The sequence below is a fragment of the Eschrichtius robustus genome, chromosome 5, assembly GCF_028021215.1.
Source record: "Eschrichtius robustus isolate mEscRob2 chromosome 5, mEscRob2.pri, whole genome shotgun sequence".
NCBI classification, from domain to species: domain Eukaryota; kingdom Metazoa; phylum Chordata; class Mammalia; order Artiodactyla; family Eschrichtiidae; genus Eschrichtius; species Eschrichtius robustus.
In genome coordinates, this window is record NC_090828.1 from 79,529,084 (window position 1) to 79,546,585 (window position 17,502).

At 36.1% G+C, this 17,502-nt stretch overlaps 1 protein-coding gene across 2 annotated transcripts in view; it reads left to right on the plus strand.

Annotated features, from left to right (window-relative positions):
* The window catches only part of NEB (nebulin), a 229,140-nt gene extending 219,638 nt beyond the window's left edge, over positions 1 to 9,502 (plus strand). For both annotated transcript variants that reach the window (XM_068545120.1, XM_068545119.1), the window contains 10 exons: positions 329 to 421; positions 2,002 to 2,094; positions 2,388 to 2,480; positions 2,811 to 2,903; positions 3,763 to 3,870; positions 3,976 to 4,159; positions 4,465 to 4,557; positions 5,507 to 5,653; positions 5,952 to 6,058; positions 9,000 to 9,502. In XM_068545120.1, coding sequence (XP_068401221.1) covers positions 329 to 421; positions 2,002 to 2,094; positions 2,388 to 2,480; positions 2,811 to 2,903; positions 3,763 to 3,870; positions 3,976 to 4,159; positions 4,465 to 4,557; positions 5,507 to 5,653; positions 5,952 to 6,058; positions 9,000 to 9,173 — 1,185 coding nt within the window. In that variant the 3' untranslated portion in view covers positions 9,174 to 9,502. The remainder of the gene's footprint in view (positions 1 to 328; positions 422 to 2,001; positions 2,095 to 2,387; positions 2,481 to 2,810; positions 2,904 to 3,762; positions 3,871 to 3,975; positions 4,160 to 4,464; positions 4,558 to 5,506; positions 5,654 to 5,951; positions 6,059 to 8,999) is intronic.
* The last annotated feature ends 8,000 nt before the right edge of the window (positions 9,503 to 17,502 follow it).

Below are 17,502 nucleotides of genomic sequence, written 5' to 3' on the forward strand. Positions count from 1 at the left end.
TATTTTTTGAAACCTTTTTTCTTTTAGTTTGCTTGGATAACAACACAACCAAGTTCTAACCATCTCAAATCCCCACGTGACTGTTTGGGAGGATAACTCCAGTCTTTCCCCAGCAACTAAGAGCCCTGCTACCCCAGATACAGTCAGTTTCCTAATCCCAAGAGTGGCTCTCATTAAATTTTTTTGTGGCATCTTGTCAGCATATAACTCCTGGCTCCTCGGACTACTGTGTCATTTGATAACAAGGAAGTTGAACTGACCCTTAAAATCTCAAAACAAATGTAATGTTACTTATGGTTGTTTTTCTGGATGCTTTCTCATCACACAGGTGTTATACAAAGAAAACATGGGCAAGGGAACCTCTTTACCTGTCACTCCAGAGATGGAGAGAGTCAAACACAATCAAGAAAATATTAGCTCGGTACTTTGGCAAGAAAAAAAAAAAAGAAACTACTTCTTTAATGATTTAAAATAATACATATTAATCCTACTTTTCAAAGACAACTGAAATTTTGTGAATTTCTTAATCACATTTATCCTTCTTCCCTTTAGAGCTACTCCTAGACTTAACCGCATAATAAGTTTGCTTTAATCCATATTTTAAAGTTCTAATATCAGAAACTAACAGATTTTCCAACAAATCATCCTTTTGCTCCTCTCTCCCCAAACTTACTATCCATTACCCCTAAGGTCTCTTTGTTTTACGTACTTGTGAAATTTGGGGAGTGGCGTAGTAGGTGTGACAGGGCTCTTTCTAGGCATTGGAGTTGTGATTTTGTTGTGTTTTTGCACCTGACTTTAGGTTCTAATTTACCCTGCCAGATTTGGACAAAGAGACCTTGGGGAAAAATAACCCCTAATCCTCTCCTTCAGGGATAACGACATAAATTAAGATCCAGTAGTGGTTTTGGCAAATGAATGTCAATTTACTTAAAAATGAAAGTGTCACTCGAACTGTTTTTTGTTTTACCAATTTTAGTTCACTTTGTTCTTCTGTATTTATCATGGTCTTCAGCTGCTAATTTTAGTAAGCCGTTTTCTGTAAGCCTGCGCTCTGTGATATTTTACGTTTATAGATTGCCCGGGGATTGGGGTTTGTGTGGGGACATTAGCGTACGTAGTGAAGCGCCAGCGGCCCTCCGCATCTACACTGTCTGCAGGTTCCTCGGATACTGGAACGCAGGGCTCCTGAGACTAGTGTGCATCAGAATCACTGGGAACCCCACGCTCTCTCATTCTGTAGATCTGGCGTGGGCCAGAAAGTTTGCATTTCCAGCAAGGTCTCAGGTGATGCTGACCTTGCTATCCAGGGACCTCAACTTCGAGAACCACTTCTTTGACAGAATTCTTCCTCTTGAATGCCATATCCCGAAACTCCTGTGACCCCAAGAATGACACTGAGGTGACAGTGAGGCTGGGAATTTATCACGATGTTTCCTATTGACTTACCATGATAGTGATCTAATTGCTGAAAACATTTTTCCTTACTACGTATGATGATGTACTGAACTAACTAAAGCAAGAGGCAGAGCACAGATGATAGCAAGGATACATTTTCCTGATGTGTCTATGTGAGTTCAAGTGTGGCAAAAGGGTCCAGTCTCCCTATGCTATTTAGGGAGCAGCCTCCACCTTCTCAGTGTTATTCAAGCACGTGCCCCTAAGTCCTGTGAGATGACCTGTCAGGAGCTTGACATGCGTAGGTTAGTGGGAGAGTGAAGGCAGTTTCCCATCTCTGCCCCAAATCCCAGAACTAGGCACAAAAACTGCAGTTCTGTCTTGCAGGCTGTAAGGATTTCAGGGCAGGGTCCTACCTAGAAATGTGTGTCTTGCTGTAACTACCTCAACTTGTTTTGGAAATGTATTTCTTTCCATCTAACCTTATTGCCCAAATGGTTTAGCACCCTGAGCCTCCTAACAAATGATCTGTTCTGTTTAATCTTTTGGTAACTGTAATTCTTTTCTTCTTTTTGGCTTTGTGGATCCATTGGACTCATGTAGGTTTTGTACAAAGAAAATGTGGGGAAAGGCACCCCAGTCCTTGTCACTCCAGAGATGCAGAGAGTCAAACGCAATCAAGAGAACATTAGCTCGGTATTGTCTTGAGAAATGAAAGTGCTTTTAATTTTGCAAAGTAACCCCTGCCGTTTGACCTGCTCCTAACTCCATCCCAGGTTAAAACAAACAAAATGCCAGCTTTTTAGAATCTCCCCTAAATGATATACGTTTACTGTTGCCATTAACTGTTTTTTAAGCTTTCTTCTAGAGAGTTGTACTCACTAATAGTAATAGATTAAACCTGGAGTTTTCTCCCCCAAATTGCATTATATTGAATAGCCTGAATACTGCCTCCTAGTGACTTTCAGGTCCACCTTTGTATCTCACAGGTGTTATACAAAGAGAACCTGGGGAAAGCTACCCCCGCACTCTTTACTCCCGAGATGGAAAGAGTCAAACGCAATCAAGAAAACGTTAGCTCGGTATTTGAGAGAGGAAAAAAGAAATGGTGACACTTTTAACAAGCCTGGCAAACATGGTTATACCACTAATTTATCTCACAGTTTCCCCAAAACTTTTATCTTTTAAAATTCTTCTTTACCTACTTAAAAATGACATACCAACCCCACCGGCTCACCTGATTTAATTCTTTCTTCACTTTTTGCTTTATACAGTAACATTTTAATGGCTTTCTCTTCTTGAGGTGTTTTTTATAGAGTGTGACATAATTGAGCCATAACAACAGCTAGATGATGGTTTTCAGAATTGGGTTACTGCTCTCTGATATCTGGATGCTCTCTTGGCTCCTCTAGGTATTGTACAAAGAGAATATGAGAAAAGCAACTCCGACACCGGTCACTCCAGAGATGGAGAGAGCTAAGCGCAACCAAGAAAACATTAGCTCGGTATTTTCTAGGACTAAAGAAGGAGTAGTGCAACAACTTGGAAAATAACATTTTAACATCATAAAAAAGTGTCTTTCTCATTCAACTGAAAAACACACTAAAACAAAAAGAGAGAGAGAAATGCAACATCTTGGAAAATAACATTTTAACACCATAAAAACGTGCATTTTTTTTTATTCAACTGAAATTTCACACTAAAATTAACATAACTGTGCTTTTAAATTCCAAATGATTGTACTAAGACATAACAAGTTAATTGCCAGTGTTTTCCCTTTCACTTTACTCTGAGGTAGTCTTATGTAACCAAGTGTAACAAATTGACTTCCTAACATCCTCAATCTTCAGCAATACTTTGTTAAGATACTTTATGAAACAGCTAATACTCTGAAATGGATGCCCTCTCTGACTTTGATATTTTGGGTTTTTCATTTCTGAGACTTTGATTTCTGTATTAGCATATTGGTTTATGAAATCTGGACATAATCCTTCAAAAAATGATCACTTGTTTTAAAGGATAGTTCTTTCAAATGTCAGTATCACGTTTAGCTCCAAATATCATCCAATGTGCTGGTGCTACAATTCCCAGCAAATTCAAGAGATCACTTTTTCCGCTTCCTTTCAAAATTATACTTTGCCCTGTCTCCTCAAACTCAAAAGAAATCCTTTGTCTCATTCAAGCCCTGCCTGTCCACCCTCATGCTAACTGTTCCTCTGTCAGTCACGGGCTAGCTGGGGCTTTTCAGGTGACTCAAGCTTCCCTCCCCAGCTCCTTTCACCTCCATCTGTTGGAAAGGTTTTGAGGCTTCAGAATTAGGACGGTACCACAACCTGTCCTCATTCATGGTCTCTCCTCTGCCAGGTGCTTTATTCTGATAGCTTCCGGAAACAAATACAAGGCAAAGCTGCCTATGTCTTGGACACGCCAGAGATGAGACGGGTGAGGGAGACCCAACGCCACATCTCAACGGTGAGTCAGGAATTCCTCAGATTGGGTGGGCGGCCTGTTGGAACACGTAAAAAAGGAAATGATCACACCATCCTATTTTCACCAAGTGAATTCGTGAAATTTCAGGTGAAATATCATGAAGACTTCGAGAAACACAAGGGTTGCTTCACACCAGTGGTGACAGACCCCATCACTGAACGAGTAAAGAAGAACACACAGGACTTCAGTGACATTAACTACCGAGGTATTCAGAGAAAAGTGGTAGAAATGGAACAAAAACGGAATGACCAGGATCAGGAAACTACTACAGGTAATTGGGGCCTGGGGAGAAAAATCAACGTTAAGTTAAGGAAGGTAGAAGAACACAAGTGACATTATCTAGAGCAAAGCAAAGGCCAGAGGACCTCAATCTGTGTTTTCATTAGATGTGAAAGAAAACCCCTATCATTTCACTGTTTGCAAAGCTGAAATCTACTTTATGCTTTGTTCCCCTCCTAGAACTAAGCTCAATGAGTGTTATTCAATCCGCCTGTGGTTGTTTAGGTTCATGCCTTGGTCTCCAAATTATCGCAAGCGTCTAAGAACATCTGTGCTGATCCTGAATCTCACTTTCAGGTTTACGTGTCTGGCGTACAAATCCTGGCTCAGTTTTTGACTATGATCCAGCAGAAGACAACATTCAGTCCCGAAGCTTACACATGATTAATGGTACGTGATGCCACAAAAGGCTTACGATGTAAACATCACCATTTAGTGGGCTAGCGCCAGTGGCTTTTAGGCTCAGAAGTTCGTCTCCTCCAGGGCTTTCAATTTCCTGAGTTACTCATTCAGCACAAGAACACCTCCTTGACTAGTGGGCCAAGCTCATTTTCTAGACAAGTTCAATTTAGGAAAGGTTGTTTCACTGCCTAAGGGTAAGTCCCCCCCAGTCCCCATTATTATCATTTTTTTTTTCCTAAAGAAAAAAAGGTAGTACATCTTTCTGTTGGAGAAATAATGAAAAAAAAAGAAATACATAAGCAAAGGGAAGAGAATGGATTGACCTTTAACAACTTTCTCAACTCTCTTTATGTCAAGGAAGATTAGCCACTCAACGAAACAGGCCACATGACTTTATGCCTTCTTCTATTCATGTTAAAAGTAAAATAATATGTAGTGCCTATAAATCTCAAAGGATTTATACTCTAGTCCACTGATGAAGAGAGACCAGTAAATCAGTGGTTACACCCTGACATGAACAATTTTAAAGGTCTGCACACAGATTGCGGAAACACAGAGAAACTGTATCTAAATAAATTTGGAAGTTAGGAGGCACTTTCTGTAGAAGTTGAAAGGTGGAATTTGTGTACCTTACTATCTGTTCATTTTAGTGAGCCCGGAAAATGAGCAGGATAGAGGGAAGGAGTAGTAGTCAAGGACAGACTCCGGGATTGGAAGCCTGGCTGTACCGCTTAACGGATAGGGGACCTTGGGTGATTAAACTGTCATCTGGAAAATGTATCCTAAGAGTTTTTGAGGGTTTAATCCACAGAAATCTACTTAAAACCATGCATGCATGACAACAAACAAAAGCCAACTGAGAGTCAATTACCGTTAGGCATTACTGCTATAAAAAGTTTCGCCTCTGCTCCCTCTCCAATGGATCTTACCTCCCCAGCACAAGCTCAGCGCCGGAGCCGGGAGCAGTCTCGATCTGCCAGCGCGCTGAGCGTCACCGGCGGCGAGGAGAAGTCCGAGCATTCAGAAGGTGCCCACCTCTCCACCTACAGCGACGGGGGCGTCTTCTTCTCTGCAACCTCACCAGGTACAAGTGGATGGCCCTGACCTTGACAGCCATGGCCGGCCAGCTAGCTCCCTGGAGGTTACTGTTAAGAGATGCTTTGAGTAAAAACAAAACAAAAAACATCTGGATCCTTTCTTCTAATGAGAGGACTAGAATTGTGGAGAGGTACATGCAGTTAGCTATTTCATTTTCATTCCTCCTTTCTTGGAAATCATTCTTTTTAAATTAGGGGGAAAAGTGCTGCTCAGTTGCTAATCACAGATTAAATGAGGTCTAGTCACGTTTTCTCCTAATAAACTATTTTCTCCCTTCTTTTCAGCTTACAAACATGCTAAAACCACAGAGCTCCCACAGCAACGATCATCTTCAGTTGCTACCCAGCAGACAACGGTATCCTCCATCCCATCTCATCCATCTACTGCTGGAGTAAGTAACAATAACTTACTCAAGTCATTCTCACTTTTTGATACGTGCAATAATGATTATAGTATTCTGATCTTTTTTTTTTTTTAATTAACCGAACCTTCTATTTTACATAATGCTCTTTTACTACACATCTCATGCTAACAGTCATAAATTATCAGAAAACCTTCATTAGCAACTCACATTAATTAAAAAGCATCTGTGGCTTGGAATCATTCTTCCAGAATATATTGGGCTGGCCAAAAAGTTCATTCAGATTTTTCCCTATCATCTTACAGAAAAACCCGAACGAACTTCTTGGCCAACCCAAATATATGCGTATGCACATGTCACATACGTAATCTGGTCATATCTTAGATATCTCCTATTAATATACATTGAAGATAAATGTCAAATCATGTTCACAATTCACCAGACTACTTTAAAACTCTTAGTTTAAAACCCTGGATCTCATTCATAATATTACAAAAACATAATTCTTTAGGATTGAAATGAACAATATTTGTATGTAGAAAACTATCTTTACTAAAGGACATAAAGATTTAAGTAAGTATTGCGACCCATTATAGTTCAGGAAGGGAATCTTGAAGTCATTTCTCCAGAAATAAATCCATAAATTCAAGGCAATTCCAATCAAATCCTAGTAAAATTTAAAAATATTTATACATTAATCCTATAATTTATTTGAAAGAGTAAAGATGCAAGAATAAGCAAATTTTGAAAATGATAATAGGAAAGGACTTAACCATATGAGAGCAAAATATGCTATAAAGCTATTATAATTAAATATGAATTTAGCATGAGAATAGATTTTAAAATAGATGAAGTCCAAAAATGGACCCTAAAAGAATTACAAATCAGCAGAGGAAAAAAAAAGAAAAAAGGAAAACTAAAATACTACGGAAAAATAGAGACTACTTTTACAATTGGAAATGGTGAAAGCCTTCCTCAGCAGGTTCCAAAACCTAGAAAAGTAAAGGAAAAGACTGACAGATATGACCATAAAAGGTTAAATGTTTTTATAGCAAAAAGAAATGTCAAACTGGGAAAAAATATTATACTTAACAAAAAGATTAATATCTAAAAAAGCATGAAGTATCCAAAGTTCATTGACATATTATCTCCCTTCCCTTCAAAATAAAACCTGGAAGCATATGAATAGACAATTTACAGCAAAAGAAATAAAAATGGCCAACAAAAAAAACATGTTCACTATTTGACTACTAACCAGAAATATGCAACAATAAAGCATCAGAACATTATAGTAGTGAACTTTTTAAAAAAACTTACTTAAAAGGCACATGCCTTTGACCAAATACTTTCACTTTTAAAAGCTTTCTTTTGAAATATCTGCCCAAAGACAAACACTATAGGGTTAGTGGATGAAAACATGGTGACAATTAAACGTCCAGAAATATAGAAATGGCTAAATAATTTGCGATAGTACTAAAATATGGAATTCTCTACAGCAGTGAAAAAGAATGTGATCAATCTATATTTATATGGAAAGACTTCCAAGCTATATTAAATGGAAGGAACAAGTCAGAGTACTATTTATAGTAGTATTCCACTTATGTGGGGCAGGGGGGAACCTATCCTTGAATGTGAATATATGTTGTGTATATTTCAGAATGCTAGGAAAAAATATGTAGGTCTCATACCAAATTACTAACCAGTGACTGCTCCTATGAAGAAAATTTGGGCGCTTTCAAATTTTCTCTAAATTGTTACAATTTTTAAAAACCTTATTTCATTGTTGTGAGAACACATGAGATCAACCTACCCTTATATTTTTAAGTGTATAATACATTATTGTTTACTATAGATTCAAGGTTGTGTACAGATCCCTAGAGATCTCTAGAACAGATCTCTAGGGTTTATTTATCTTGCTTAACTGAAACTTTATGCCTGTTGATTAGTAATGCCCCATTTTCCTTTCCCACCATGCTACAATTCTTTTTTTAAAAAAAAACATTGTGGAGGTTAGCTTTCCAGAAACTTTTACTACTGGTATGCTCCCAAATTCCCAAAGTGAGAAAAACATGCAATATTGCTATGATTTTTCAAATTTTTTCTCCAAAACACTAGATTAGTACATCCACCAATGTACTTTTTGTATATATTTGCCTATTTGGGATATTTCATATAAATGAAATCACACAATATGTGGTCTTCTGTGACTGGCTTCTTAATGTTTTGAGGTTGTCCATGTTTTATCATTTATCAGTACTTCATCCCTTTTTATTAGCAAATATTTCATTGTATGGGAATACCTTTTCTTTATTCATTCATCAGTTGGTGTGCATTTGGGCTAGTTCCACTTTTTGGCTGTTACAAATAATGCCGTTATGAATACGGGTGTACAGGTTACTATGTGGACTTATGTTCATTCCTCTTGTGTATATACCTAGGAGTAGAATTGCTAGGTCACATGGTAACTCTTTTAAAATGGGAAGAACTTCCAAAACTGTTTTCCAAAGTGCCTGCACCATTTTCCTTTCCCACCAACGGTTTATAAAGATTCAAATTTTTCCATATCCTCCCCAATACTTGTTACTATCTTTTCGATTATCACCATTCCAGTGTGTGTGAAGGGGTATTTCATTGTAGTTTTGCATTCTCCTGATGACTAACGATGTCGAGCATCTTTTCACGTGCTTCTTGGCTCTTGGTTTATCATCTCCTTCGGAGAATTCAGATCCTTTGCCCCTGTCCCTTTTCAGTATTGAATTATAGGAGTTTTTTTTATATAGTCTGGATAGTGATCCCTTATTAGATATATGATTAGCAAATATTTTCTCCTAGTTTGTGAGTTGTCTTTTAGTTTCAGTGGTAGGTAGTTGCACATTGTTTTGTGCAAGTTAAGTTGGTGGAAACTAATTAGGTGTTCGGGTTAACTGTTGCAAATCTAATATATATTTCCCTTTTTCGTCTTTACCGATAGAAAATCTTCCGTGCCATGTATGACTATATGGCTGCAGATGCAGATGAGGTGTCCTTCAAAGATGGAGATGCCATTGTAAACGTTCAAGCTGTTGATGAAGGTTGGATGTATGGCACCGTGCAGAGGACTGGCAGGACCGGCATGCTCCCAGCCAACTATGTTGAAGCTATTTAGGAACTTCAAAGCACTGCACCTGTCTACAGCACCTACAAATCTTGCCGTCAGTAGTTCAGTTTAGACTCTCCACTATTCCCCGAGTTCTGAAGCTGCCTAGTGGTTTTTGTGTCAATATGATTCATGGTTGTATCATCCCTTAACTTGTTTCTATATGTACCCCAATAATTCACCAGTAAAACAAAGGTTAGTACAACTAATCTGTCCAATTATTAAACTAGACTTCTATCTTCTGGACTTGCACATAAAACGAGACAACATTAAACCCATATAGGTCTTTTAATTGCCATTATTAAATTTTCCTTTGGGTTTTAAAATGTTTAATTTCAGAATAGACATTTTTAAAGTTTCTGCATTGTTGTTATTTTATTGCTGCATCAACCCAGAATCTTTCTCCATTATGAAAATGTTTAACAGTATTTCTTTTCTAAATCAAGAGTTCTAAACATGTTAAAAACACATTTTTAAAAAAATGGCAGATATTCACCTTTTCCTTGCTGACTGACTGCTGACAATCTTATTTCTAATCCAGTTCTGAAGTTAGTTAGTTATAAAGCTGATGATAGACAATATAAACTGGTGTTAAGCTAGTAACTAATAAAATCTGCAACAAACACCACTGATGGATGAGCATTATTTATTTTTAAAGATCTACAAATAAAAACTTCAACAAAAGCAAACCCCTTACACTAGACTTCACTAAAAAAAATTAAACTTAAAAAAAAGTACTGTTAAATGCACCAGACACAACATTGTAGATCAACTATACTTCAATTAAAAAAAAAAAATGCACAAGTGTAGACTTTCTCAAAACTCTATCCATACTTGTGTTCAGCAAGCTTTCCTTATGGCTTGGCTTATAACGCTTTAGAAATAGCTGTGGGATCCAATCCTAACCTCAGGGGATCTGCCCCGTCTGTATCCAGTGGGCTGGCAGTTTGTGGCAAAGGCATGGGCAAAGGGTGGAGTGCCAACCAATAATGGCTTGTGCTTAAGTTTATAGAGTATCCTTTCTAAAAAGCAAAAGATCTGTCCTCATTACTTTAGAGCCATAGTAAGACTGCTGTCCTAAAGCTTCTTAATGTGTGTCTGAGACTCAAGAGCAAAGAGTACATATGAAAATGAAGGCAGAGACTGGGGTGATGCTTCTACATGCCAGGAAAGCCAAAAATTGCCAGCAAACCACAGAAGCTAGGGGAGAGGGATGGAACAGCCTTCCTCACAGCCCTTAGAAGGGACCAACACTTGCTGACAACGTTATCTCAGACTTCTAGCCCCCAGAACCAAAACAATAAATTTCTGTTATTTAAGCCACTCAGCTTGTGGCTGTTAACAGCAGCCATAGTAAACTAATACAGTATTTTTCAACATCATTAAGTATTTCGGGTTTTTTTCCCCCCTTACTTTAAAAGTATGGATTTACAGTCTCCTCAGGCAAAGAAATAAAAGCAAAAATAAACAAATGGGACCTAATCAAACTTTAAGCTTTTGCACAGCAAACCATGAACAAAACGAAAAGACAACCTCAGAATGGGAGAGAATATTTGCAAATGACGCAACCAACAAGGGGTTACTTTTCAAAATATACCAACAGCTCACACAACTCAATACCAAAAAACCAAACCACCCAATCAAAAAACGGGCAGAAGATCTAAACAGAAATTTCTCCAAAGAAGACATACAGATGGCCAACAGGCGAATGAAAAGATGCTCAAAATTGTTATTAGAGAAATGCAAATCAAAACTACAATGAGGTACCACCTCACTCTGGTCAGAATGGCCATCATCAAAAAGTCTGCAAATAATAAATGCTGGAGATGGTGTGGAGAAATGTTGGTGGGAATGTAAATTGGTGCAGCCACTATGGAGAACAGTATGCAGGTTCCTTAAAAAACTAAAATAGAACTACCGTTATGATCCAGCAATCCCACTCCTGGGCATATATCTGGAAAAGACGAAAACTCTAATTAGAAAAGATACATGCACCCCAACATTCACAGCAGCACTATTTACAATACCCAAGACAGAAACAACCCAAATGCCCATCAACAGATGATTAGTTTAAGATGTGATTGATATATATATATATATATATATATATATATATAAGATCTCACACACGCAATGGAATATTAGCCATAAAAAAAGAACGAAATATTGCCCTTTGCAACAACATGGATGGACGCAGAAAATATCATACGAAGACAGAGAAAGACAAGTATTATATGATATCACATATGCACAATCTATAAAATAATACAAATGAATCTTTATACAAAGCAGAAAGAGACTCACAGGCATAGAAAACAAACTTACGGTTACCAAAGGGGACAGGGAGGGAGGAAGAGGGGTAAATTAGAAGTATGGGATTAAGAGATAAACTCTACTATACATAAAATAGATATGGAACAAGGATTTACTGTGTAACACAGGGAACAATATTCAATATCTTGTAATAACCTATAATGGAAATAAGCTGAAAAACATATATATAACTGAACCACTGCTGTATACCTGAAACTAGCACAATATTGTAAATCAACTATGCTTCAGTTTTTTTTTAAAAAAAGTATAGATTTAGAAGTGTGTGGAACCCATAAGACTATGAATAAAATAGAGATCCTCTACGGTTAAAAACAGGCCATAAAAGAGGGGAAGAATATGAATGGTTCATGTGCTCGTGGAGGAATACAAGGCTCACTTTTAGGTTGGTATCTGGATTATGTTCTTCTCATTCATTTCAGGAGGGCTCACTGAAACACAAAAATTAAAAAAACAAAAACCAAAGAACAACAAGTACCAGAATTTTTTTTTTTTAGTTTTATTTCAGATTAAAGTGCATTTCTTTAAAAATGTTTCAATGTCCAGTTTCAATTGGCAAGTGATAACAGTCAACTCTCAACAGATTATGAAAGTTTTACTGTGGATCAGACACAGATTCTCCCTCCCTCCACTCAGTCATAATGAACCTGAAAATACAGTTTTAGTATAGGTCTACCTGCTTCAAACGTTGTATAAAGCATTACATAAACAAAACTGACTGCACCCTTATTTCCCATCTACTAGTACAGTCAATTGAGGAATGAACAGGTACTTCTGTGAAGTTTCAACTTAAATCATTTGACTTATCAAATATAAATGCTTTCTGAATGTAAAACTAAGCTCTCTTAGAGTTTATCAAGTGATGAAAACAAAAATATTACAGGGCAATAAATGACTGATTTGGCTTCTCTCAGTCCTTTTCTAAGTGCACATTAGTCAAGTCTATCCACAGGAGGTAGTGTTTATATTGAAAGTGATCAATTACTCAACAACACAGAAAGCAAACTCCCCAAAGCCCCAATTGTTTTACAGGTGTGATTTAACCAATTAGTGCCAGATGCCTTTCCTTCACACATCAGGTCCCTTAATATCCATAGCAAACACAGAACAATGTTTTAAGAGTTTGGGAGAAAAAGGCGTACCTAAAAAGTACTAGTATCTCCTAGTATATATGTGTATTTGAGCTATGGTAAGATATAAATGGAACCAGGGGAACCCATTTTATAAAATAAAATCTAAATAATGGCAACAGAAATTAAATCAATATTCCTATCCTGCCAGCCAGAAGTAACCAAACTGCCATGTATGAACAAATCTATCCCTTATGTCAAGGACTGGCACACTTTATGTAAAGTGTCAGATAGTAGTATGTTTGATATTACAAGCCACCACAGTCCTTCAGACTACTCAATTCTACCACTGTAGCTGGAAAGCAGCCAAATATGTAAATAAGTATGACTGTGTCCCAGTAAAACCTTATTTACAAACAATACAATTTTAATTTTATATATTTTCATGTGCCACAAAATACTATTCTTTTGATTTTTTCAACCATTTAGAAAACGTAAAAACCACTCTTAGCTCATTAGATGTAAAAAAGAGGTGGCAGGTTGTAGTTTGTCAACCTCTGCTCTTTAAACTTACTAGGCAAAACTGCCATCCTTCGTTTCCTATACTCAAAATCCATTCTTAATTCCATTTTTCTATTAGAAAATTTCCATTCCATAAAAATAAAAAATTCCTCAGACCCCTGTTAACTATTCAACTAAGTATCAAAATAGCTATTAATACATTCCATTTTCGGTGCCATGACATTTTATTTTGAAAGTGAACTTCCTAGTTATATGCAGCTTATCCATCTAAGAAATAACACTGTCTCTTGTTGGAAATTATTTACTGATGGGGGGGTCAGAGTATTAAATAATAATGTATTTCTAAATAATTATTCAAGGGCTTTATGAACATTAATTATGGTACTGTATTATGTATAGGATAACTCAGGGACCACTGGCTGCCAGTTATTTTCAAAATACACAGAACTGTTTGTCTCTATACTTAATGACCTAATTTGCTTTATTACTATTTCAGCTCAATTTGTCTTTCCCTTTCTCTTCATTTTACCATTTATCAGAGCATCAATCTCTATCAACATATAAGTTTGCCATCTGGTAAGCTTAGTTTCATCCAGTTATAAAATGGTACACTGTAAAGATACTGTTCCCTCTACTACAAGTAGAAGACCAAAAGCTGTGTAGGTTTTTTTCTTCCATGTGACATCAATTTAAAATACTGTCTTTAATTTTATACTCACATGTAAGGAGAGAGGTTATCTTTTACTCTAATGGTATATTTCAGGGGAGTAAGCATTTACAGTTCGGCACTTGGTTTTAACTGTTCTTTGGTGAAAGGATTGGCATATGAAGAAAAAAACGGTAAAGACCACATTGTAAAATTTAATATTCTATTCCAAGAACTAAGTAGACACTCATAATTACATCAGACTACTACTCTATTAAGTATCTATAGATCTTCAAATCCAAATGACTCAGATTTTAATGGATACTTTCAAGAAGCAATATACAAAACCTCGCACATAATAGACATATCATTAATTGGGCCATGAGAAACCACAAAGATCAGATTTGTTTCACAGATTGGGCTATCAGTAAATTTTGATAATCTATTTTTAATACCCATTACTTAACTTCTGGCGACATTTCCCTAAGTGCTTTGGATGAGGGCAGCTCTTACAATAAAAGTATTTAAATATGAAGGAAATATAACATCTTAACAGAATGCCAAGAAAAACTCATTTTGGAAAATCAGATTATTCAACTCTTTCAACTCCATTTTACAACAAAACAGGAAGTTTTAACCATGTAATGTCGCAGCAGTCACCAGAGGTCTTCAGTAAAAAAATGATTATAAGGCACATTTGTCAGAATTGACTTATTATAGCACTGCTAACTTTACTGCCAAATTAAACTTAGTTAGGGGTAGTCTGTTTTCAAGGTTTATTAATGAAATAATGAAGTCCCATAACTTAGTCTCTAAACGAAATCTTGCCTTCTAAATGCACCTCTAATACTGTGAAAATTTACCTTTATATTAACAAAAAATTCAGAACATAATCCACATATACTCGTAAGACTCCACATTGTCCAAACTACTTAATAAGGTTCTTTATAACATAAAATATTTATCTTCCATACTTAAAAGGCTCCAAATGAGGGAAAATTCTACCTTTTACAATTTTATTTAAATTTTTGAACTGTAATTTGAAGCCTTCAAGACCAATCTGAATCCTCAATTCAGACATCTGAAAAAGTTTCTTTAAAAACGACTAGCTTTTATCTTTTGTGGCAATAATTCTAAGGACTTAAATCTGCTTGGGATACCAAAACCTAATTTAATTTAATCTTGAAGCCTCTTATGCCGACAACCACAAATGCAGTCCACATCAGCATTTGTATGGATCACATGGGAACTGTCAGAAATGAACTATTAGGCCCCCATCACAGACCTACTGAACCAGAATCTGCATTTTTACAAATACATGCAAGTTTGAGAAGTACTATGTTAAGAGTCAGAACTTCACTCTAATGTTTGTATACAACATACAAGACCTTTCTAATGGTTTAGGGATAAAATGGACATGTGCTGAACTAATGAGCAAGCAGATAACTCCCCTGACTCAAGTCTTATTAGCCTAATAATTATTAACAACTGCTATTTTATGGCCTCCAAGCCTAGCTCACAAATTATCTCCCTGCAAATCAATTATGAAGAATATGAGATGGAATCTAGGCTTTTCTTAGTGGATTATAAAGTCAAAGTTGGAAGGAATGGCATTAAGAGAAAAATGTGACACCGTAACTCGTATTTTTGGTAAATTTCAACTAAGCCTGCCTTTGAAACAGCACTTATTTTTACTCATTCCTTTAAAAACAAAACTCTACTTGTATGTTTTCCACATACTCCTCCCATTTTTCCAAACTTTTGTTTCTTGTCCTGCCACCTTTATTTAAGGCAAGATATAACCCGACTTTCTTGACATTTTTTTGATTCTTAAACATATAACAGAATCCCTGACTACTACACCAAGCTGCACAGAAAGAATGAATCATGGGCAATGTCAGGGTTACCATACTTTTAAAGTTCACATTTCAATCTTATTTTTGACTGTATTATCCTACTGCAATTATTACTTGAGCAAAAGCTCTCCACTATTCAACAATGGCTTTCAAACTTGTTCAAATAGCAGAGTATCTTTAATAATGGGCTCACTGAAAAAATGGAAATTTAAATCCACTATGAAATCCATTTTGGAACATGGAAAATTATACTATGGCTCTGCATTCAACTAGATTCTTTATAAATGCATAAAATAAGAAATCACATTTGAGTGTTCTTAGTAATGTTTGCCATGTTTTATTAACCATTAGGAATTATTTGAAAAAAACTGATTTCACTTTAATAGTGAAACAACACACACTGGAGCTGATCAAGGAATATTAATGCTTTCAGCTCTTCCGGAATCACTCAGGAAAAAATTTGCAGAAAATTTTAAGGCAAGAAAATTGAAAATAAGGTGCTTCACATACACACTTGTAACTATATCAACAATGAAGACTTAGCAAACTGGTTTTTGCCCTCAAATATTTTAAAATATATCCTTATTAAACCACAATGTTTTAAAATTAAAATCTGTGCTTGCATCAAACTCAGTGATTTAAGTAAACGGTAATCATTTTGGTCACATTTTCTGCTATACTGTTCACCTTCCCAAGAACTTCATTCCACCAGCAAGTAAGTTTAGTTCACACAAATAGTAAGATACGAAGTCATGAAATGAGCTAATTCTGACTCCTCTCAACACACATACACATCCCTTCTTACACATGTTCGCAAAAACATATATGCCTCTTTACTGTCGAATACAATTGGGAAATAAATGACAGACAATTTAAACCACAATTATAAATGTTTTTAAAAATTCCTGATTTTTCATTAGTTATTTCTTCAAGCTACAATCCTCAGTTCAGTGGTCCCAGAATTTCTTTTAAAATCCTCCTCAGCATATAAATATCACACTTAGACCCTAAAATATTTGCAACGTACTGATAATGGATTTATTATTAAAGAAAAACCAACTTTTACTGTGACTGGGTGGCAGCCCCCTTCTGAATGTAAAGCTAACCAAGACACAAAGATTAAACTTTCTATAAGTTGCTGAAGAATGTGTGCCTTTTCAAGTAAGGGTTAGTTCTGAATAAGTCTGCAACTGAGAAGATCACTCGCTCATTCTATTTCGAAAACAAATGAAATACTCTCACTGTTAAAAAGATGAAACAAATATGGGAAAGTCAGGCACTAATACCAGTTGGTAAAATCTACAAATGGTTTAATTATATACACCTTACTTTACTCGGTAAAACATAAATATTTTGAAAGAACAGTTTCACATTTCTCCCAAGTTTGCTTTAGGTATAGGTAAAAAGAGCAGATAAACTCTAGATTTCTTATGGTCCAAGTTATAATGAAAATACTCAAGCTAAATCCCCATTAAAGAGAAATGTAATGAGGCACGCTTTCTAGTGGCTGATACCCTCTTCTAAACCAAAAGGGATGGGGGCTGCAGGGGAAGGTTATGGGAATGAATGGCAAAGTTGTCATGTAACACTTTCTCATTTCTATTACTTTACTCTTTCTGGTTACTTTAGAAAATAAACTCATGTTTTAACTAACACTATTAACTAAGTACAAAACTATTTGTTGTTTTATTTGTAGAGAAAGAATCCTACAAACATCTGCAGCAAGCCCATGAAGCACTTCTACCATCCATACTGATATCTCAGTATTCAATATATACAAAATTATGTTTCTATTAAACAAAACAAAGGTATTCACAAGCTGCAGAAAAAAATTCATGCAATTAACGAAGACTGAAATTTATAAATTAAAAACTTAATCTATACATAATGTACAAATAGTCGTGCATTTTTAA